Here is a 23,896-nt window from a genome sequence, read left to right on the forward strand (position 1 = left end):
TCCTTCTTGAAAAAATTTAGTTGCCACTCCTAAAAAAATTTTGAAATAATTTATCTGAATATCTTATTAAATTACCTTTTTATAACACACGAGATATTTCATTATAATTAAGATCTAAATTCTTAATTGTGTGCTTGGTACCATAGTGGTGTATCTATTTACATTTTGGGATGGAAGTAAGTTAATTTACTTTTCACTTCTGAAAGTTCTATAATTATGTTGTTATTATTATTAGGAAAATATTGGGTAGGGCCTAATTGCTTTTCTAAAGTAGTACTAAGGAAGAAGAAGAAAGAAAAATCTAAATCAAAGAGAAGAGTGGGGAAGATAGTGAAAAACATAAGAAGCTAAATAGAAATTTAATCCAGATGTATTAGAGATTAAAAAGTCAAAAAGGAGGTTTTAGCTCCATATGGCTTTTTTTTAGAGGCAGATTTGCCCGAACTCCAATCAAAATATAGGCACTATCGAGAACTTGCATTACAAATACTTTCTATCTAAAAAATTATCTTTATTTCATTATAAATATGTCAGCTATTTTGACACAAATGATTGTTTGTCAACCGAATAGAAATTCCTTGTTTATATTGGATTTCATCCATTCTAAGGTTAATTTGTTGTTCTCAATTGGGAGATGAGGAAGATTAAGAAACTGATAGAAACAGCACAAATTTGGATAGAGTTGCATGCAATTTAAGAATAGATAGTCAACATCCTCTTCCTCTATCATAGTCCATAGAGAGTGTAAAGATTGGAGAACAATTTGATTCTTCTTTCTTAAATTGTGTGTAGTAGAAATTTTATGTTATTATTAAATGGTGATCTTTGTTGGTTTAAATATAAAAAAAATAATTAATTTTTTATGTACTTTCTCTTGAGAGTGTTACTTGGATGTTTAATACATACTAGTTATGTTGATGTTTTATATTTTGCGAAGGGAAAAAAGAAAGAGGCATAAGTCTTTTCCATTAAATCAATGCTCTTAAGTTATTCTTTAATTATTTTGATAGGGTATTGTTGAATTAATATTTTCTCTTATGCTCCTTTTCAATTATTGGAGGTCTATTGATTGACCAAGAAAATTTAAATTTTTTTAATAATATTTGAATGCATTTCAAAGCTCTTTAATCCTTTGCTTGAGACCAATAATCATTCTAAGTCTTTACATTATAAAAATGATATATTTAGGATGTTAATGCAAACAACATATTGTGTTATAAGATTTTCTCTGTCATAAAATAAGTCTACAGTCAAGGTTATGCACAACATGGCAGTGATTTTCATATTATAGACTAATATATCTAAAGGCTCTTAATCATGGAGAGAGGTCTACATAGCTTGTGACATCTTTTTGATGTATAATTGTGTTAGGGTAGGCAGTGGCTTGGATTTTTGTTTTTGGATCAATAAATGGATCAAGAATCTCTCCCTTAAGGGCCGTATCCAACCTATTATTGATAAGGATGCTAAAGTAATGGAGTGTTGAGAAGGTCACTCTTAACAACTAGTTTTCGAGCAATTTCTAGCACATCGAGTTTTAGAAGACGCATGACATCTCTATCAGCTTTTAGAAGATGCGTGCCATCTCTATCAGCTACCGAAGGACATCGATATTTCTTAGAATAAAGATGAGCTCATCTATAAAATTGGCACTTGAGGGAAAGTTTTCTTCTAAATCTACTTATGCAAGAGAGAGGCATCATGCACAATGAGGCTCGAACGATCTGGCTAGTAAAACTCCCCTCAAGATAAAAAAATGTATATGATTGCTTGCTCGAAATCAATTGCTCACATAGGACAATTCAGTGAGAAGGAACATCCAAGTTGAGATTAAGTTTTTTTTTCTCCGGATATGCGGGAGGAAATCACCGTGCACGTATTTTTTTCAATATCATTTTGCTAGATCTTTTTGTGGCAGGAGTTATTCAAGATCTTTAGAGCCAGATGGAATGAGTCGAGCCGAGATAGTCTTAGGTCCAAATGGAGCATAAATAATATTTGTAAAAAGACAAGGGTTGCTTGGTTCCTAGCAATAATTGTGGTATTATGGATCATTTAGAAGGAAAGACATATCTAAATCTTTACCATTATAATAAGGCTAGTTGGTAGATCAGAACAATAGATATCGATTGTCGATAAGATCATGATTTGCAGCCAGAAAGATGGAGAATTATTGTTCATAGCCTTGCAAGGGTCCTTGCTATATCCTCATTCCATTCATTTGCTTAAGGAATTTGTGGGCATCCTTCCATCAAAAGAAAAAAGAGAAAAATTTATCCACACCATATTATTTGTGTCTGAATTGCATGAAATTGCAGACAATAGCGTTGTGTCACTAATGAGCGGCCTCAGATCATTTCATGAGCAACTTCAACGGCAGATCCAACTCCCGCATAGAAAATTTATATGCGAGCGCCTCCAAGATAGTCACGCCGAAATGGCCAAATCCGTCACCCAACTTCATCCCCTTCTTTTATTTCTGTTCCAATAAATCCCTCCCGTTCTCGGGAGGGGCCTGGAAACACACTTTGCGTTCCCGAGAAGCGCTCTTTAAACTCCTCTCATCGCCAGCCGTCCAAATCCCGCACTGCGGCATCACCACCGTTAAATCCGTGGTCTGTACGCGGTCCTCATCCCGGCTCCCCTCTCCTTTTCGAATGAACTCCCCACTCGCCCCCCTCCTTCTCTCGTCTCTTTCCGCTCGATTCGAATTCGCAATTCTCTGTCTCTCGGCGTCCATTTCTTTTCTCCCTCCTTTTCCCCCTTTCCAAATCGCTGCCTCCCTCTTCTCTGATTCTTGAATTATTGGAGGCAATGCCGAGGAGATCGCCTCAGTGATCTGTTCTCAGTTCTATGGTGAGTTCAAGGAATCATCTTTAATCTTTTTTCCCCGAAATTTTTGTTGAATTGATGGTAATTTACTTCTTGAGATACTGAATTCGAGCTTGGCGAGTTGCTGGTTGAATTTGATCGAATTTGGCGGTTGATTAATGAGAGAATTGGAAATTAGGGTTTGGTTCTTGCACTCAGTGAAAACTAATTTGGTGTAGTCTTGAGAAATTCCCTATTCTTTTCTTTCGTTTTCGTAAAGTGTATGCTGTTATGAAGTCGTTGATGCTTTCTTTCTTTGGTTTGCAGTGGTTGTTCGTTTGAACTGCATGAGGTGGAGTTTTCCATGGGAACAGTTGTTGACACACAGGTTGATGGGGAAAAAGACAATGAAGAGAGTGATTTTGGAAATATCGGTGCTTCCGACCCGGTGGTTTACCAACTTGTTAGGGTATTTGTTTGCATTGCTTGTTTTTTATCATTTGAGTATGGTTTATTGAGTCTTTGTGTGGTGTAGTCACTTATAATATCGATTTAATGAAATTAGATAGGGATTTTTGAATCATAGATGTTGGAATTGAATAATTGAAGTGATTATTAGAGGAGTATGTTTGGAATTTTTTTTGTTCCTTGTTGAATTATGGCATCTGAGCTACATTCCATGTTTGGCTAAATTTTAGAAATTTATCAATGAAACTGTATTTTGGAACTCGAATATCGACATATAAGGTTTTACTCTTAAATTCATATTTCAAGCTTACGGCCAACTTAGGAATGTGTGGATTTATCCTATGACTTATTTAGTTGGCATTCACTTTTTGTAGTCTCTTTTCCTTGAATAGTAAGTTAGAGAAATCCCATAATTTCATATTTGTTAGTAAATAACTCTCATGTGGTTGCCTTCAGAGAAACTGTAATTCATCTTTCCTATTCTATAAGTTTTCATTTGGAGTATAGTGACTCATGCTATGAACAAGAGAAAACACAATGGTGATGGTTGTTGGAGATGGATACAAATTTGCAGAGATGATGTCCTTATTGTCACATATGCAATTTGACATATTTTTTAAGGCGAACGCAAAAAGTAAATGTGAAATGTGGCAATTATAGAGACTGCTGTATGGTTGTTTCTGCGCCCTTCATTTTTGCAATCAAAATTCTGCTTGGGCATGGTAATTATCTTTCAGTATATCTAGGATGTCAGAGGCGCAAAGTTGGAGAAGTTTATCCAAGGAGCTTACAAGGATGTAGCTGACAAAATTATCATTGTATGAAGTGAAAATAGAGGAAATATTGTTTTTAGGATCACTCAGTGATAATAGCCATTTGAGCAAACAATTCATCTATTGGGTTTTAGTTTTCTTATGTGTTGTGTTAAGGTGAAGATGGTGCAGGTTAGGAAAAAGGTTCGAAAGCTCAGCTTTGTTTTCCGGTTTGAGCTCTTTCGAATGAGTTTTCAGTTACGTAGTTTTGGTTGCTTTGGCTGTTCTGCTCTAAATTAGGGTAGTTCTAGTTGAAGATTGTGAAGAAATTAAAAAATGCAAGTAAGTTTAAGAGAAAAGAAATACAGAAGAAACATAAAATCAGTCATGAATAATAAATTAAGGGACATTTGAGAATATGTCATATTGCCTGCGACTTTACCAATATTGTTTCAATAATTTTCTACTGAAACCATCAAAAGATAGAATTTTGGAATGAAATGATTAAATTTTAGACTGTACTATAACATTAGCTACCCAACATATATTTGTGCATTTGTCTAGTGAAATTCAGTCTCTTGAATAGCCAAAACTTTGTCAAAGAATTTACTCTTCCTCTCAATTTGTTGAGAACCCAACATCATGTTGCCTCAAAAATTGTTCAAAAGTTGCAAAATTCAAGTTTAGAAGGAGAAAATGCTCGTCAAATACTTAAAAGAACAAGCAATTTATATATTAAATTTGGCTTCATAATCAGTTTTGGCCAAAGCCCTTAAAGCAACCTCAGTTCTGGATTGGGTTTTCGGTGAAAATTATGTGCCATGCAGTGGCAAAAATAAAAAGAAAGATATCAAGGAGGAGTGTAACAAGCATCTGGCTTTTTTGTTCTGTTCGAGTAGTCTCTCTCATTGCTAGTACAGTGAATTTCATGTTTCATCTTACTGTCATCTTGATAATTGAACTGAAGATCCTACACTGACATCCTTTCTTTTTCCTCTGATCTTCAATTAACATTGTCAATCCTCAGTAACTTCTTTCTTGTTTATTATAGACATGCTTGTGAATCTATTCATTAAGGTATATATCCATCCGCTATTCATAAATACTGATATGGAGAAGATATTCTTGATTTTTGATGTTCTAGCTAGTTCTATTCTCAGGTTGAAGGCGACGGAAGGTTAGTTCCTGCTACAGATGATGAGGTTATGGAGGTTGAGCATCTGCTTGATGAAAATAAGAGTGGACTGGCTTCAGATGAAGCTACAAAACATTTTGATGGATGTGTTTCTAATGAAAGGTTGCCCTCCAAAAATTCTGACTTTGAAGGTAATGAGTGCTGTTTCTCACTTTTCTTGTTTTTACACTTTTCTCTTAGCTATATATCGGAGAATTTTATCTACTTACAAGTTACAATGCATGTATTTTAGCATATATTTTGGGTGTATACTCTTGTTTGGTTGTTCTTGTCTTATTGATCTGACTATAGTTATTATGCTGTTAAAAGTCACATTTTGGCTTGTTACTTTATTCTTTTTAAGTATTTTCCAGATGCCCTCTTTCTTTGGCACGCCAAATTGCTTGTCTCATGCATAGGCCGTTTTATGATGCTAGTGGCTAGAATTAGAAATAGATAGCCATATAATCTCTTTACTCTTTTGGCAGATAATTAGACATTTATTAAATCTTTTGCTTCTTTGTGGCATTTTGATTTCATTTGTTCTCCCTTTGATTTGTAGGGAGGAATTTGTTTACGAAGAATAAATACGGAAATTCATGTATGTTTTTCATGCCAACTGAACTTTGATGAATGGAAGGCCAGGAGTGCATTCTGCAATTTAGTCTAAGCATCAGTATTAAATCATCATCATCATTATTGTTATTGCTATCATTTTTATTGTTATTTCTTCTGATAAGAATGGAGGCTGTTTTACTGGTACCATTTTATAATGACACAAGGCTTAGTTGCCAAACTGGGTGCAGTTGCTGGAACACTAGACATTGTTTCAGAAAAGATGTTAAGCATGATCCTGAGAAGCGAGAGGAGTCCCTGAAAAAGGAAATCAGTTACTAGGCCAGGATTAGTTTTATATTTGGATGTACTTATGCATGATTGCTTTTTTTCAGAAACAAATGTGAGAACTAACAGTGAACGGTGTGATCTTGATTAGTCCAGGTACTAATAAGAAATTCCAAAAAAATTAAAAGGGAGCTGAAAGTATTATGAAGTTGATAGAGGATTGGAACACAAGCAATACTTCAGAGCTGGTGGGAGTCTTGATAAACTAGATATAGAGTTCTGGCTACTCGGGATGCAAAGATGTAGAGTTCATTTAATGTTGCTTTGGTTATTTTCTCTCTTGCTACATACTCCATTGTTATACTTTCTTCCTGTTCCCCATTATGGAGTGTGTGGCATGTGCATATAACGAATAACTTTTTCCCTTTGTTTCTAAGCATAATGTTCTGAAACACTGTTTGTATTATGTTGCATTATCTTCTTCAATGAGGAATACATTTTGAAAAATTGTACGATATCTGTTGCGCAGCTTGGATATACCATTTTCTAATATCATTTTTGTGGCAATTGTCTTAATATAGTCAATTAATGAACAAATCCTCAAAAATAGCCCATAAGTTTGCTTTAAATGTGACAAACCCTTTTACTCATTGGGATCAGATACTTGTTTATTTCGAGTCACTGAAGGTTCAGTTATCATATATCTACATTGTAACCCATGGATATCTCTCTTACCCCTTTTATTTGGTAACACTTTTATCCATAAAATTTAAAGGGAGCAATTATCAGATATATTCTGGAAGTCAAATGATGAGCTCCTTGAAATTTCAAAAGCATTTTCCCATACTCAACACATTTGGAAATTGTTGGTCCATTGCTTCCACCTCACAAAGCAACATCTAAATGTTCTCTGACTTTAGTTAACTAAACATTTGAATAAGAAACGTTAATTACTTGTCAAGGTTGCTTGGTTTAAGTATCTTAACGCACCTTTTCTGTATAGAATAGTTTACTTCTAAATCCAGAGGGGGGGGGCAACATCAGCAATATTATTTTATTTTCTTATTTGATTAATTTTTTCCTCAAGACTGATGAGCTATTACTTGGGAGACATGTGAGCTTCAATCAGAAGTCTATCAATAGGTAGTGTTCTAAGATGTGGTGCATGAGGTCGCATATGCAGCCGCATACGAGGATGTGGTCCCCTAAACTACATGCAGTCATATCGCATATGGGGTTGAAAAGTTGGTCCACTTAGCATGATGCGGCTACTTACATCGCTGGCTTAGCATTTTGGCATCATACTGTAGCCTACTCGTATGTGGGCTTGTGTGGATGGAGTCGGTTCAAATTGATGGTTAAATTGGATATGGATACAGAATTACAGATATTAATAATGTTAATGTATTAATTATGTTATAACCAAAGTTGGCGGAACCATTCCGAACCGGACGGTTCCAACCGTTCTGAGCCATATCGGTGGCTCACCGGTATGGTTCCGGTAACAGAAACGAGACTCGTTGCCAGAGCCGGAGAAGGAGAAGGGAAGAGAGAGTGAGGGAGGAAGAGGTCGGAATGCCGGCGGAGGCCGCGACTGGTTTTTTTGTTTCGAACGAAATAGGAGTTCGGCCGCGGCTTAAAAAAATTCACGATTTTTAAGTAAAGTCAGCAAATCAGCCGCAGCCTCCGCCAGCCCCCTGCGGCCTCCGTCGGCGTCCGTCACCCTCCGCCAGCCTCTCTCACTCCTCCTCTCTCTCTCTTCCTCTCTCCCATGGTACCGTGCCCTTTGTCGGTACAGGCCCGGTATGGCTTGTACTGACACGTGTTGCTGAAAAACTGGTATGATGCCCAGTACCGGTTTCTCCGACTTTGGTTATAACTATTGCTATTAATAATTGCTAGTTGCTATTGTTATTGATATGGCTATTATTTAAAATATTTCTATCATTTTTACTTTTTTATCATATTTAATGTATTTAGTAACTGCATATCCATGCGCTTGTGCAATCTTCATACTACATATGCATTGTGTGGTCCCTTGATAAAATTAAGGGATGTGCTACCGGATATGCTAACAGTTCAAAATACTGTGTTGAACTGCTACTCTTCAAGATCAGAAGTTATGGTATGTTCCATAGTTTATACATTTTGTTCAGTTAATTTTTTTTTCTCCTCTTTTTGTGGGTTAATCATGGCCTACAAGATCTTTTTAGATAGGTAGAGGGCAGGCTTTGGCACAACGGTAAGGTTACTTTATTGTGATCTGAGTGCTATGGGTTCAAAACAAGGATTGCTGAACCTGGGCGGTATCGCTCGGTTCGAACCAAACCGAGCCGATCTGACCAGGTCGGTTCGTGCATGGAAAACGGTTCGACTCCGTAGGGGCCAGAACTACAGTAATTCCAGCCGGTACAAGAGCGAACCGGACGGAACCGGACGGTTCGCACCGAGTCTGGTTAATTTTGCCACAGTGTGCATGCGCTGTGGCCTTTTTGGCGACAATGTGCACGGAATTGCCGAACCAAGCCAACTGGTTCGGTACTGGTTCGAAACCAGACGGGGCGCCGACCGGTACAGTATCCGGTACCGGTTCACCAATTCTTGGTTCAAAACCTGGAAACAACCTATCTACACTAGGATAAGGTTGCGTATATTTGACCCTTCCTAGACTCCATATTAGTGGAAGCCTTGTCCACGGGATGCCTCTTAGGCTTTTCTGACTATTAAATACTAGTGCCTAAACTGTCTGGAACATCATTTCTGTTTACTCTTAAGAAAATTTGTCTTGTTGACTAGTGGTTGATTGATTTGATTATGTATGGTATCACACCCTTGAGTGTTTTATATAGGTTTTTTAATCCAGAATAGGAATTTATTGTCCTAGTCATAAGGCTAATGAATCTTGTTGGGGCTCGGCGTCCTGTAATGTAGAATAGAACAAAGTTTCATTATGTACTGCACATGGTCTCACCCACGCTCATAATGCCTTCCTTTTTAGAATCTTATAGTCAATAGGAATAAAAATGAACTTCATTTACTAAGCTAATATGCAGGTTTTCTTTCAAGGTTTATCCGTATCTTATTTTAATACTATAGATTCTGATGGAACCTTTTTTGTTCCTTAATGATGATATATTTGTAATGTTTTGTATTAATTTGCCTTTTTCTTGTATCTCCTTACTAGAGAGAAAGATTCCAATGGAAGCTGTGCTGTTTCTTAATGATGGTATATTTGTAATGTTTTGCATTCATTTGCCTTTCCCTTGTATCTTCCTTCTAGAGAGAAAGATTGCAAACACAGACACACACTGGTATGAAAGAGAATAATGGTTAGAAAAAGTTGTTTGAATTAGTCAAGTTAAATCGAATTATTACATGTAAACCAAATCATTACATAAATCAACTCATGAACCGGCTTCAACCAGCCAATCCAGGCAGGAATTTTTGTGGAACTTCTGATTCAGACCAATTTAATCTAATGCTATCCGCTCATGCGTTCCCATAATTCGTTCGAGGTTAAGGTTAAATCACATTCAAATATAATAGAGAGATGAAGTTTTTCAAAAATACCAGCATGTAATATATTGAGTTTTTAAAATATTTGTGTGACTCTCACAGCAAATCCAGTGAAGAATTATCTGTTGTTGCTGTTCTATACATACTTTTAAATTTACAGATTTCTTTTTCTTTGATTTTTTTTTTCATCATTTACTTCTTGATCGAGTTAAACTAATATGTCTCTCTATGTTACTGTCTATTTTCCTTGAATGTATGCCTATATGTGGGGGTGCACATGTGCGCGCTTGTGTGTTTGCATGAGCACAAGTGCATGTTTATTCACATGCCGAATCCTAATGAACATTGAGTTGCTCATTTTAATGTGTATTCCCCATTTTATTGATTTGGTCTCTGGCTGAATATGATTTGGTTTCCCAATAAGTTAACCATGTTAAGGGGCTGCAAGAATCAGAGGATTGTGGCTGTAAAGGTTGAGTAGCCAATTAAGTAAAACCATGAAACAGGAGATTCAGAACCAATAGGTTGCACTAGTACTGTTACTAGCACCCTCTTGGTCAGATTTCTTATCACTGCAGCCCTGATTTTCAACACCAGGTGAGAACTGTCTGATGCTGCAAAAGCTCTCGTGTCCAGAAGAGTTGCAAATTCTGCATGATCTCCAGTTCAATTTTCACATGGTTGACATTGTAAATAATATCTATCTCAGTTTAGTCTGAGCTCCTGAAAATGATAAAGCTGATAGATAAGATAGTACTTGTGATAAGCCCTCGTTAGGTGCTCCTTGAAATCCTGTAGCTTGATTCTAGAGAGTCAAAAAGTAATCTGCATTGAAGAACAAATTATACAAATTGTCAATTCACAGCAGGTTCACATACTTTCCATTAGATTAACTTTATTACGTTTCACCATGCTGCATTTCTAGACTTGCATTGAGATATGAAAAAATTACCAAGTTTACATGGTTGATCCCAGACCAGTCTGTAAGCCAAGGGAAGCAGTGCCCACCAAGCATAGTCTGTCCTCATTTTTTCTATCCCCACGAGAGAACAACTAATAAAAATTAATAAATAGTTGCTCCCTAAATTTCTTCATTTTTGTCATGCTCAGGGGGCAGATTTTAAATTTGCGGAATCGCACATACCTCAAGCTCCCGGTAGCTAGATGATTTGGTTCTTAATGGAGACTAAAATCTGCCCATGTAGCTATAACTGTCATAATATAGAGCAGCTGAGCAAACAATTAGCTTTCATTTATGCATGCCTGTGTTCAAATAAGCCTAATGGTTTTCATTCGTGTTGGTTTCTGTTGTAAATTAGTTTGTACATTTTGTATGAAAGTTGAATTTTGTTATTCACTATTAGAAACTAAAATGCCCACTATCTGTTCACATTATTCTTGAATTTCTGCTTGTCACTTTTTTACTAGCTTCTTTATGGAAGCTTGCATCTTATCAAGCTATATGTGTCAGGACTCTCACAATCTGAAAATGCCGAAGTTGATTCACAAAAGTTGAATGCTAGGCTTGAGGTGCGTTTTCACACTTGGTATGCATTATGCATTTTTTAATATTATGAGTCAATCTTTTAACTGTTTTCTGATTATGTCATTTTGTGTATCATATCACCGTACAGCTCCAATCTCCATTTCACCCTCCCTCCCCATTGAAATCTTGGCTGATATTAGTAGAAGACAATGCAGATAGGTTCAACTTCAAACAAGTGTAGTTTCCAGTTATAGTACAACCTTTTGGCTTTCTGGCCTCTTGATTTAATGAAAACTATTTCTTTTAGTGTTTGGTTGGATATTGCAAATACAGATATATGGACACTTATTTTGCTACTATTTAGTTGCAAGTTTTTTTATGGTGGGATTTGCATATTAGGTGAGCCACTTGCATGTCTCAACCCTGTAGGACATCGAATTTGCATCAGAGGAAACTTACTTTCCTGTAACCATATCAATACAGAAGCCAATTAGTATTGATTATACATGACTCAAAAAGGTTATTTTGGATGAATATATTAACATTACAAGAGGAAAAGCAGTATTAACAAAGACTTTTCTTTTGTCTATGTTGACCGCATTAACATTACAGCATTATATTTCTGAGAAAATGATTGTATTGCTAAGATCTAAACATTAAATTGACTATTCAATATACATAATTTGTCCAATCATCAATACTCTAAGCACCATAGCTGCAAACCGATATACTGTTGATGCACATTGTACAAACTTTGAGGGACAGAGTGTTTAGGCTAGCAACAAACCTAAGCTCAATTTGCCAGTGATTGGTGGCCCTTCGCCTTTTGCTGCTCCTTCGCCACAGTCCTCAGTCCTCACCACCACTTGTGGTTCTGCTATTTGCCTTCTCCATTTGCCTCCCCCTCACAGTGTCCTCACCATGAAACCTCCACTGCTGTTTGCCCTTCATCGTTACCTCTTCTCGCCACTCGCCATTCGCCATCGACCAGCGAACACCACCCGGCTGCCATTAAGTTGATTACTATGGTTTTACCATTTAGGAATAGGCGAGAGGAATCAGGAGAGAGGGAATTGAAAGAGTAAAGCAATTTTAAACAGGTAAGGTGTAGTTTAGATGTGTGATGGGTACTCGATCTGTTCACTGGAATCTGCTTCACAACCACCCATGCGCCTGCTCATATCGTGTGCTTTTGGCCCATATGACATTCTGCTACACTATAAAGCTTGATATAACTTTGATCGACTCCATTTCTGCATATAAAATGCATCAATTTGAAGACGAATCAAAACTATGAAGTCAAAAAACCAACAAAATTAGTATTGCTTGCAGATGTTTGCTGTATGGCTTGACATAGTAGTTGGTATTAATATAAACAACACTAGGTATTGTTGGCGCCAATATTAGTCAAGGCATCTCCAGAAAAGATTGATTGGTTCATCGTTGTACTGGCACTGCATTAGCAAATGTCTTCGGCTATTAGAAATGAGCTGTAAAATACCTTGTATTCTTTTAACAACTAGACTAGCTATGTGGAGATCGTTCATCCAGTAAATTTTGTTTTGGCTGTTGTTTATGCCATGATGTGAAAGAGAATAATGATGATTAACTAAGATAATCATAATTGTCAACTGATCTTCTATAACTAGTATGAGCATGAGCTAGACACTCTTTAGCTTTAATTGCATTTGACAATTGCACATGTGCTTGCTCTTAGCATATGGTTGATAGATCATCATCCTCTACAATTTATTTATATATAGTTTTTTGTGAAGTTGAAAACATCTTCTGTTTTCCCTATGTAATGTCTTGTTCCTGAGTCCATATTTTCCTTTCCATTTTATCTTTTCTGTTTAAATTCTATCTTGTAGTATATAGAGGTGATGTTGCAAAAGGTTAAACAGGAAGAGAGGTTGCGGTTGTCGTCTGAATCTCTAATTCATTCTGCCAAGTGCATGGATGTAAAGTGTCAGACTTCTGACAGTTGTAATGAGACACAAGCCTGCAATGACAAGCTCCAACCTGAGAATACTTCAATGGAAACTGCTCCTTCTTCTATGGTACTAAATGGCAGCTGCAGTGCTCTATTAAGAAGTGCAGAAGCATGCTTAGGACCTGCAAATGAGGTAGTCACGAGTATGTCTTCAGTTTCTGAATGCACTAGCTCAAAGCCTGATTTTTCTATTCTGAAAGGGGAGATCTGTTTGGATAATCTTTCAATAAGAGAGCTTCAGGAAGCTTTCAGAGCTACCTTTGGTCGTCAGACTTCTGTCAAAGACAAATTGTGGCTTAAGCGACGGATTACAATGGGATTAACTAACTCCTGTGATGTTCCGACTACAAGTTTTGTGATCAAAGATAATAAAGTAGTTCACAAGGAAATGAAAGAAGAGCCATCCAGGTTGCAAAAGTCTCAGACTGAAGCTGGTTCCATGTCCACGGATCAAGTTACTGACGCGACAATTAACAATTCCCAAACTTTACCATCTAGCCCTACTGACCGAACTGAAGACCTGCAAGTGTCCGGCAAGCGACTTAGAAAACCTTTTTGTGAGTATGATGAGAAGAATGAAAATCTTCAAATGGAACAGTTTGCTGGCAAAAGGGTGAGAAAGCCTACCAGGCGGTACATTGAAGAACTTTCAGAATTCGAGACCAGGGAGTGTACTGCTAAATTGTTATCTTCAGTAAAAAATTCTGGACATTGCCAGTCCTCTCCAAAATCTCGGATCAGGCCAGTTCGTGATATTGGCTCCCAGGGCGTAAGCTTTTCCACCAGGCAGGACTCTCTAGGAGGATTTGGTATTCAGGTACCATATGTCTCCAGGGTGAGAAGAGGGCGCCCAAGGAAGAACTTTGCAACTCTCATGGTATGTAAACTACCGACTTAAGCTTGGCATGTAGTCTTTGGTAATATCTTGTATTGCAACATATTTCCATGTCCAGGATAAAAATAGACATTAATTGGTGTATTGTTATTCCATTTATGCTAAAGCATAGTTTATTTTTTATAGCGTATGAGACTTGGTTCATTGACAGTTTATGTTGCTGTGAGGTGATTCATAGACCAACATCCCTTTGTTTTTGCTTCACAGCCCGTGATTGTTTGTCTTCAATTTGCTTCTTGTTCTTGTGTGTAAACACACAATTATATTATTTTCATTTTCAATAATGGAAACCTATCTTACCCCTAAAAAGCTTGTTTCCATACGTAGTTGACTACATCTTCATCATCTTTAATTTTATCCTTTTCTATAGTTGTCTGTTAAAATATAAGTTCAGTCGCCCGTAGGAACGAGGTTTCATTTTTTTGATGATATTCAGTGGCTCATGCCTATGACCAAATTGTGCCTTTTGGTTGATATTCTCTGGAGTAGGCAGTAATGCAATATAGAACAAGGTTTTACCCTTATAAGTGTATGTACCAAAAAAACTTTATAACAGTGTTAGCATTATGATGTTCTGGCTTTGAAATTAGTATCAGTTGGGATGACAGTATAGCACACTGTTATTTGGCTTAAAGCTTCAAAACTGTTTTTATATTAGTTTTTGATAGAAGGCTTTTAGATAATTTTCAGTGTGTTATAATGCAGAAATATCTGGTAGTATTGTAAAGCAACAACATTATTTGACAGAACCACCACTGTATACAGATTATTCTATCAATCTTTTAGACCAATTTTCTGTATATACAATGAAGACAGTAATTCAATTTATTCTTCTTCCTTGAGGAATTACAAACATCAAATACTGTGTGATAATATATGCTGGCCATTATGTTTCATAATTGCTATACATGCTGTAACAGAAAGGAAGTGTCCTGCGACAAAGGTTTCAAGTGCCAGCCCAGCTGGTCTGTGCCGGTTGGCATGCGAATTGCGCTAGGCTAGTACTGGCACTCAGACCGGCATGTTTATATCAGCTTAAGCTTTCTTTTGACTGGTAAAAGTTGTCTATATTTTTTCATTGAAGAGAGCAAGGTTAGAAGTGGGCAGGAAAGGATTATGAAAGAGAAGGGAGAATATTAGAAATAGGAAATACTAACAACACAAAAATTGATGGAACAAAGGTGAGTGTTATAAGCTCTTCAGAAGTAGGTATTAGGTTGTAGTGGTTTTATGTTCAAAAGGATAGTTACATTTCCAGCGGTGGTTTTATTTTGGATGCCACTTAGATTGCATGAGAATTGAAGTCTCTTAACACATTGGATTGTGAAATTATACTCTTTGAAATTCCTTAATTCACTCACTTGACTTGTAGGCCTCTAAGAGAAGACATGATTCTTTCTTCACCATGTAATGCGAGATTCCTTCTGCAACCGGTAAATAGCAGCACCTTTTAAAGGTCTGTACATTCTTGTGTGACATCATCTTCATTAGATTTGTTATCCTAGTCATCTTCCTTGATGTCCGAAAGGCTTGTAGGAGGAAATTTCTTGTTGTCACTTGTTATACCTCTATAAAAGCTTGCCTTGCAGAACTAGCCCTAAACACTGTCCTCAATCCTGAGGAACTTCATTTCTTAAAAATGTCTTTTGTTTTCAACAGTTTCTGACCATTTAATGTGATACTTTTTTCCTGCGGTGTGCATGTTCATGTACTTGTTTCATCCATTTCATGAAAAGTTGAAAACTATGATCGAAGTAGCTAGAGCCAAGCATATTTCTAGATATATGTTCTTGTTTTTTTCTTTTTCAGTCTTTTGGTTATGACTATGAATAACTACTATTGACGCCAAATTTAGGTTTATTTCATTGAATTGGTAGATCATTTGTGATCCAATAACATATCAAAATTTCAACCATTTGAATGGACAGAGGTAGGCTGATCTAGGACCTACTGAACATTTAGGATATGATTAGGGATGACATACTTTTGCGATCTAAATCAACCTGTGTTCCATCCATTAATGATCTGTGAAGGATCTTAAGACATTAGTTGGAAACATGTTTGTGTGAGTAAAATGGGAAAGCAATATCCAGAAGAGGTTACCTCTTCAATTTATCAGTTTCATCTGATCTAAGTTGACTTTGCTTCAAATCATTCTATAGAGTTATTTTTTGATGCCATTGGTGATGAAGATTGATTCGAGGGGAAAATATGGTTTGTAATTTTGTGTTATTTTAGCTGCACGAAAAACATGGATATATCCAGGTCCTTTTCAAATTTATAAGTTATGCAGTATAATATTAACCAGTATCAGTATGTCACCATGCACCATATATATGTTGGTAAAGGTATTACTATGGTAGAAACTGTAGCCTTACCAATGGCATGATGAAATGAGGTTCAATATAATCGTCCTAACGATATTCATCTGGATCATATGGACTTTGCAGAGGCTTAATTTTTTCATCATTTGCCTCTTAAAAACATCTAACATAATGATTGGCATTTTTTGCCCCCTCTCCCAAGCAAGAACTAACATTATTTTCTATAATGTTTGTCACAATTGGCAGAAATACCATCCTAGTGGCATTGCATCCAACCGGGTAAAACAAGCTCCTAGGATTCCTGCCATGCAACAAAATAGTGAAATTGGAAGCAGAGTAAGGAAAGCTAGACCTCTACCTATGCATACTCCACAGCGGGTAGGATGATACTTAACCCACCATGTGGCTTGTCTCTCTTGATAGTCTTGTTTTATGTTGTAATTTAATGTAGTTGCTAGTGCCTGACAATGTGACTTGCCTCTCTTGATAGTTTTGTTTATTTTGTGGCCTTACGTAGTTTCTGGCTTTATGTAGTTTCTAGCAAGGTTGCTGAAATGCCTGTTCGAGTTAAGGAGAACCATTATAGTATATCAGTATTTTTGCATTAACAATGGAGATGATTTTCTTGTACATAGGAAACTTGATCATATGATTCTCATTAGTTTATATAACCTTATATGATCTATTCTATATAGCACAAGAGCTTTACGAGATATGCTGATGCATTGGAAGATATGTAATGATTTACATAGATTTTTCATTTTTCAGTCCATATTTTAGTATTTACTCATTAGTTTTAACATTATTTAATTCTGAACATGTTTATTGGCATATTAACCCTTACCCATTAAAACCCAGCTACGAATCTCAACATGAGAAATAGTTGTCCAAGAAGTCTGAAGAATTTGCAATGTTCTAATCAACCAACTTTTGCTGCAGAACTTTGTTGATGAGAGAGGAAAAAGGGATGCAGAAACAATTAACAGCGATGAGGAGCAAGATCTGAGGCTTGAAAAGTTTGATGCAGCTGGAGATAACACAGATAATAATGCCGATACTCGGCCACCATTGACAGGTGGTGTCAGAAGGAAGCATCATCGAGCCTGGACCCTTGGTGAGGTTTTGAAGTTAGTAGATGGAGTAGCTAGGTATGGAGCTGGTAGGTGGTCTGAGATCAGACGTTTAGCCTTTGCCTCTTACTCTTATCGCACCTCTGTTGATCTTAAGGTAAGCTCATTCTCATGCCGATACCCTGTCTCTTCAGATGTGTAAGTTTTCAGTATTTCATGAGGCAATCTTCCTCACAATTTGAAATCAGATGAAAACCGCATTATTGTACAACACTCTAGTTAACATGATTGTCATGGTTTTTGTTTTCAGGATAAATGGCGGAACCTGCTGAGAGCAAGCTTGGCACAAGGTCCTACAGACAGAGGGGTGAGGTCATCAGCAACCTTGGCTTCTGTTTTTTTTTTTTTTTTTTACATTAAACCAATTGGTATTTCTTGCATGTTGCTTTCTTCCCTCATGAGAATATCAACCCTCATCTCTATGATCCGACAAAGTACATAGAACTTTGGTGAGCCAAGATTGCGAGGACTCATTAATTGCAGCTGATCGATGGGTGGCTTTAAGCTGTAGCCTATAGTTTTGCCCTCAGGAGGTGGGGGACATTGGAGATAGAAAAATATTTAGTTTGTTGATTTGCTTCTCATTCTTTTGTGTCTGCAGGCCAAGAACTCTCGAAAACATACTTCGATCCCAATACCAGCAGCTATCCTATCACGAGTAAGGGAACTGGCAGAGATGCAGTCACAGACTGGTATTGAGCTTGGTCCAAGCAAGATTACCGGGCGTGGTGGGGGAATTGTACAGGAAAAAGGATCTGGATTTTTATGACCAGCCATGTTGGTAGAACTGTTAAACTAATGAGAATAAACACCCTGTAACCACCTATGTACAATATTTTTAGGTATATGCAGTCATCGCTGTTCTCTTCTCTTCATGCAATTTTAGCATTTCGTTTCGTTCCACTTCTTGCAGTGCTCCAAAAAGTTGCAGGTTTGTTAAATACTTAGGCAAGGGAAAAACTTTTGAAGCAATACCCTTATCCTTCCTCTCATGCTCAACTCCTATAACTTTAATAATTTCGTGCTTAATTGCAAGAACAGCATTTCTTTTAAAATTCTCAGAAGTCACCTGGAGTTTCAAACAATGAAACAGGAAAGGTTTAGAAGAACTATTGATCTCTGTTGTGGACCACGTAAGAATGGTTATATATACCATTAAAATCGGTGGATAATCAAACCATCACCAACAATAGCTAGCATCATCAATCTGCAATCTGTTTTAATTCCATAAGTAAGCTCTGAATAATCCATTAGTGCTTCCAAGATGCTAAGCCTGCGGACCAAGATCATTTATTCCGGTGAGAAACAATAGTTACGGTAAAGAGGTTTCAGCCTACTTATCAGGACTTGTGCCCATAAGTTTATACATGATAACACAGAGCCAGTATTTAAGAAGAATACTATAAAGATAAACTTATCCTATGTTCCCATAACCGGAAACCTCCACGTAGGATTCAAATGCTGACCTGGCATCCCACACGTATCTCATAGCCTCCCATCCTCCCGCCTGGCTCCCGTCTCTAGCTACTTCCACTCCCTCCTCTCTCTCTATCCACGCTAAATCCGCCACCCACATCAAACGCTTGGTCCACCAACCTGCCGACGGCAGCCACCACTTCTCAATGGCATCTGCTGCACTGGCGATGACCATGGTGACGGCTCCAATGGCTTCCATGCAACAAGACCCTCACCAAAGGCTACCATCGCCGTTAGGAGACCCACTGCCGCCTTATGGTCTGGGTATCGTCGTCATCATCATAGACATCGGCGAAGAAGTAGGCGGTCGCGGGGCTGACTGCGGCGGCACTGGCTTCAGCCATGGTGATTTTCGAGGTGGCAGCAGGAGCGGCCCAATATATTTGGGCGCCTAAGGCCGTTTTGTCTTTGAGGCCTTTCTTGCAGTGAGACGGCCTAAGGCAAACTCACAAGAAGGCCTTTTTTCTTTTCATCTTGTCTTTGAGGCCTTTTCTATGGTGGGCCTTCTTTAGGCCAGTGCCTTAGCCCTTTTTTTTTTTTTTTTTTTTTTTTTTGCTAAAACGGGGTATCATACCCGACGGGAACGGATACACCCAATAAGGTCAAAAAATAGGATACCTCGAAGTGCCAAAGGCAACTCCCCATCATCAATCCACAAGGTGCCTCCGGAGTGACAAGCTACATATGCAGCTACCCAATCCGCGGCGCCGTTACCTTCACGGTAAATATGCCTGGCCTGAAAGGCCCATCCATCCCTCGCCATAGCCCAAATGTCACGAAGCAAAGGATGATCACTACCACCACCCCTTGGACCCCTCTGGATCCAACTGATGACAGTGGCTGAGTCACCCTCCAGTATGATGGACCTAGCCTGTAAGACGCACCGGGCATGGCGAATACCCGCCCAGGCTGCTCTCAGCTCCGCACATGGAACCGAAGTGTCAAATAACTGACTGCCACCGGCAGCCACCACCCTGGCAGACGGGTCCCGAATAACAAAACCCGCGCCACCCCGTGTGCCACTATCCAGAACAGACCCATCAAAGTTGACCTTGAGGAAACTCGGGGGTGGGGGCTCCCAGGTGAAAAACACCGTACGGAAGGCTGCCGAAGCAGAATGGGAACCCCAGATGTCCCGAGCTATCAAGGTCCCTTCAACAGGGATAGTGTAACACAGCTCTGCCGCCTGAACGCGTGCCTTTTCGACCACAAATCGCGGCGACATACGTCGTTCGCCGAAAGTGCGAGCGTTCCTAGCCAGCCAGATCTGGTAGGCAGTGCAGCTCGCTCGAACAATCTCCTGACGAAGCACCGGGGACTCCGAGCCCTGACACATGGCCTGTAAGAACAGGTCCCTACAGTGCCATACCTCCTGTGGGACCCCTGCCAGCCGCCAAGTACTCCTAGCCCATGAGCACCGAAACAGGGCATGGTCCACTGTCTCGGCCACACCACAATCCTCACACACCAATGGGATCCTCATACCTCGACCTCCAAGTACAGCTCTCGTAGGAAGACGGTCCCAGACCACCTTCCAAAGGAACAACGCTACCCTCGGGTGAAGCTTCAATCGCCAGATCCAGACACAATCTGGGCAAGGCTCATACTCCCGTCTAATGATGCGGGAGAGGTCGCCCATCCTGACCCTGGATCTGGACGAGGACCTCCACACACATACGTCAGGTCCCCCACTCTGTGGGAAAGAGAGTGAGCGGACCCGCTCCGCCAAATGCTGCCCGAAGTGACTGGCCAACCGAATCTCATCCCAGCCAGCCGCCCCGGGAGTCATGAGATCACAGACCCGTAGACCCTCCCCAGCCTCGACACTAACCATAGTCGGCCAAAGCCTCAGAGGAAGGCCATCAACCCATGGGTCCCCGGCCACATCAATGCTACGCCCGTCACCTATCAGCCATTGGGTGTGACTAGACACCAATGGCAAGTACCTCGCTATCTCACGCCATAGAAAGGAGCATCTCCGCCCTCCTCGGGCCCAGCCCTCAGGACCTGCCCCCCCATAACGGATAGTCATGATCCGGCTCCAAAACCCCTGCGGCTCTAGGATGAAACGGGAGGCATGCCGGGCAAGGAGCTGCTCTCGTCGCTCCATGAGAGACACCACCCCAAGACCACCTTCTCTGAGGGGGAGGCAGATACTCTCCCACGCCACCAGGTGCACCCCACGACCCCCACCCAGTGAGCCCCATAAGAAACCCCGAAAGAGTCGCTCAATCCTCACTAGAACAGTCCTTGGCACCACCGTATTTGCCATAAGGTAGATGGGCATAGACCCCAAAACAGATCGAATCAGCGTGACTCTGCCCATCATAGATAGGGACGCGGCCCGCCAACCCTCTAATCTGCTCTGAACCCTTTGCACCAGCTCGGTACACTCGGAAACCCGCAATCTCCTACCTGAGATCGGAACACCCAGATAGGTCCAGGTCCCGTCCTGCTCGGGCATCTCCAGGATCCTCCGAATCCCCCGTCGAACCCGGAGTGACGTACTTGGGCTGAAGGAGATGGAGGATTTCTGGGCATTCACTCTTTGACCGGATATAGTGCAGTAGACAGCCAAAGCCCTCCTGATAGCCCGAGCGTCCGCTACGCGAGCCCGGGTCAGGAGGAGGCAGTCATCGGCGAAGAGTAAATGTGATATAGGCGGGGCCCCTGGAGCTGGGACATAAGCCTCCAGGACTCCGGAGGCACACACCCCCCGCAGCGACCGAGACAGGACATCAGAACAAATGATAAACAAGTATGGAGATAGCGGGCAACCCTGCCGAAGCCCCATGGTAGAACTGAAGAAAGGGGTTGGAGAGCCGTTGGCCAAGATAGAAAACCTTGGTCCCCGAACACACCCTAGAACCCACCCAATCCATGTCTCATGGAACCCCAGACTCTCCAAAGCTAGCCTAAGAAAACTCCACCTAATTCTATCATAAGCTCGTTCCATATCCAGCTTGACAGCCATCAAGCTCCGCCGCTTCGAGGCCCGCCGAAGATCCCACATCATCTCTTGGGCCACCATGACGTTATCAGAAATACTCCTACCTCTCACAAAAGCACCCTGCTCCTGACAGATGATGCTAGAGAGGAGGGGCTTCATACGTTCCATCAGTATCCTTGCCACAACTTTGTATAAAGTTGTGCACAAACTGATCGGCCTAAAGTGGCTGGGCTCGGCCGCATCCTGACGCTTAGGTATCAGCGTGACAAATGTGGCCTTCCAGTCGTCAGGCATCCCAGCTCGACTAAAAAAACACAGGACTGCTTCCACCACTGCATTCCGAACGATACCCCAGTATCTCCGGAAGAAAAAAGGTGGGAAGCCATCTGGACCAGGGGCCCTATCCTCTCCCAGAGCCCAAATAGCCTCACGCACCTCCCCCTCCGTCACTGGTCGAACCAACATAGCGTTCTCGGTCATATCAATCTGGGAATCGGCCCTCGGGAGCTGGCCGGCTTCATCAGACCCACTATCCTCCGTCCAACGAGATCGAAAGAACTCAAGCAGGATATGGCTAATGGCCGAATCCCCCTCCACCCGGTGGCCCTGCTCATCCCGCAAGGATCGGATCATATTCCTCTGTCTTCTGATAACCGTAGAGCGGTGAAAGAAACTAGTGTTCCGATCACCCTCTCTGACCTACTGAATTCTGGATTTTTGTCTCCAGAAAATCTCATGTTGACGCAGGATCGAATGGTGAGTGGCGAGAAGTCCCCGGAGGCTCACCATATCAGCCTCGGAGAGCACACCCACTTGATCTTCACTACTTTGGAGGTCAGCAATCGCGGCCTCCATATCCTCCAACTTCCTGAAGATATCGCCCACTACCTCACGATTCCAGCGTCGTAGCCGTCGCTTGGTCAATTCCAGTTTGCGTGAAACCCTCTGCATGGCATCACCGCGAACTGGTAGACTCCAAGCTCCTCGGACAATGTCCCAAGATTGGGGGAGGGACAGCCAAACCTTCTCGAACCGGAAGGAGCACCGGTAACTAGACACCGATACCGTCGAAATCAACAAAGGACAATGGTCCGAAGCAATCCGGGGTAGGTGACTAACCCTGTAGGAAGGAAATCTAATGAGCCAGTCAGTGGAAGCAACGGCCCTATCAAGCCGCTCCCACACCCTGGCTCGACCGGACTGGTTGTTACACTAAGTGAATTGTGGGCCGGAGAAACCTAGATCAACTAGGCCATTACGCGAGATGAAATCGCGGAACTCCCTCCTATCCACAGAGTCAGTGAACACCCTACCTCCACGTTTCTCACTCCCCTCCAGGATACAATTGAAATCCCCCACTATCACCGTCGGAAGACCCTGAGCGAGTAAATGGGAGAGCTCATCCCACAAAACCCTCCTGGTCCGATGGTCAGTACTAGCGTACACACCACTCAAGACCCATGGAGCAACATTAGGTTCCGAGATAATCATTAGGACCTGTTGGGAGCAGTTATGGAATACATCGACTGTGGCCACACCCCGCTTCCATAAAGCCACAATGCCCCCGGACAACCCTCGAGACTCAACTACATATGACTCCCAGTCAACCTCAAGTCGCCGCAAAACACGACCCAATCCTCTACCGGATAGTCGTGTTTCATAGAGAAGGCAGATCTCTGGACTATGGATCTGAACCAGCCTCCTAAAGGATGACATGAAGGCCGGCTTCGCCGCCCCTCTACAATTCCACGCAAGAATCCTCATGGGGAAAAGTCCGAGAGGTCGGCCACAGGCACATCCACCCTCTGGGCCGCAGGGTCCATCACCACCTCATGATAAGGATCGTCCCACTGACCCTCATCCACACTAACCCCGGACACGACTCGCAGCACTGCCGCCTTCACCCGTTGAACAACCGTCGAGTGATCTGCGGACCAGCTAGCCGCCCCCTCAGAACCACACGGGTCACCTACCCCATGCTCCACAAGTGCGGGTGCGTCCTGCCCCTCCAGAGAGCCCGTCATAGGACAATCTACACATACAGGGGGCCCACTATCCATAATCACGTCGCCCAACTC

At 40.8% G+C, this 23,896-nt stretch overlaps 2 protein-coding genes across 16 annotated transcripts; one reads left to right on the forward strand and one right to left on the reverse strand.

Moving 5' to 3' along the window:
• The first annotated feature begins 2,500 nt into the window (after positions 1 to 2,500).
• Positions 2,501 to 18,267, forward strand: TRFL6 (TRF-like 6). 15 transcript variants are annotated; one of them, XM_008786058.6, is made up of 10 exons: positions 2,690 to 2,856; positions 2,931 to 3,011; positions 3,139 to 3,280; positions 5,192 to 5,357; positions 11,036 to 11,094; positions 12,922 to 13,920; positions 16,509 to 16,640; positions 17,202 to 17,489; positions 17,643 to 17,699; positions 17,994 to 18,267. In XM_008786058.6, the coding sequence occupies exons 3-10, from the start codon at positions 3,176 to 3,178 to the stop codon at positions 18,159 to 18,161; spliced, it is 1,974 nt and encodes a 657-aa protein (XP_008784280.4). In that variant the 5' UTR covers positions 2,690 to 2,856; positions 2,931 to 3,011; positions 3,139 to 3,175; the 3' UTR covers positions 18,162 to 18,267. The 15 variants fall into 15 exon arrangements, with proteins under 15 accessions (XP_008784279.4, XP_008784284.4, XP_008784286.4 ...); XM_008786057.6 differs by lacking the exon at positions 2,931 to 3,011 and having other exon boundaries at positions 2,501 to 2,856; XM_008786062.6 differs by lacking the exon at positions 2,931 to 3,011 and having other exon boundaries at positions 2,501 to 2,856; positions 12,955 to 13,920.
• Positions 18,268 to 23,030: 4,763 nt separating this feature from the next.
• Positions 23,031 to 23,582, reverse strand: LOC149750959 (uncharacterized). The gene has a single exon (XM_089928413.1). The coding sequence runs from the start codon at positions 23,580 to 23,582 to the stop codon at positions 23,031 to 23,033; it is 552 nt and encodes a 183-aa protein (XP_089784539.1).
• Positions 23,583 to 23,896: the final 314 nt, after the last annotated feature.

This window comes from Phoenix dactylifera, chromosome 18 (genome assembly GCF_051530095.1).
Source record: "Phoenix dactylifera cultivar Ajwa chromosome 18, Ajwa_hap1_PhDact_Kaust_v1.1, whole genome shotgun sequence".
Taxonomy (NCBI): domain Eukaryota; kingdom Viridiplantae; phylum Streptophyta; class Magnoliopsida; order Arecales; family Arecaceae; genus Phoenix; species Phoenix dactylifera.

Bases quoted from the DNA above. Each gene is read 5' to 3' on its own strand.
- TRFL6 (XM_008786057.6), top strand. From the start codon at position 3,176: ATGGGAACAGTTGTTGACACACAGGTTGATGGGGAAAAAGACAATGAA. The intron at 11,095-12,921 runs GTGCGTTTTCAC...TCTATCTTGTAG, and splicing joins AGTTGAATGCTAGGCTTGAG to TATATAGAGGTGATGTTGCA. The intron at 16,641-17,201 runs GTAGGATGATAC...CTTTTGCTGCAG, and splicing joins CTATGCATACTCCACAGCGG to AACTTTGTTGATGAGAGAGG.
- LOC149750959 (XM_089928413.1), bottom strand. From the start codon at position 23,582: ATGAGGATTCTTGCGTGGAATTGTAGAGGGGCGGCGAAGCCGGCCTTC.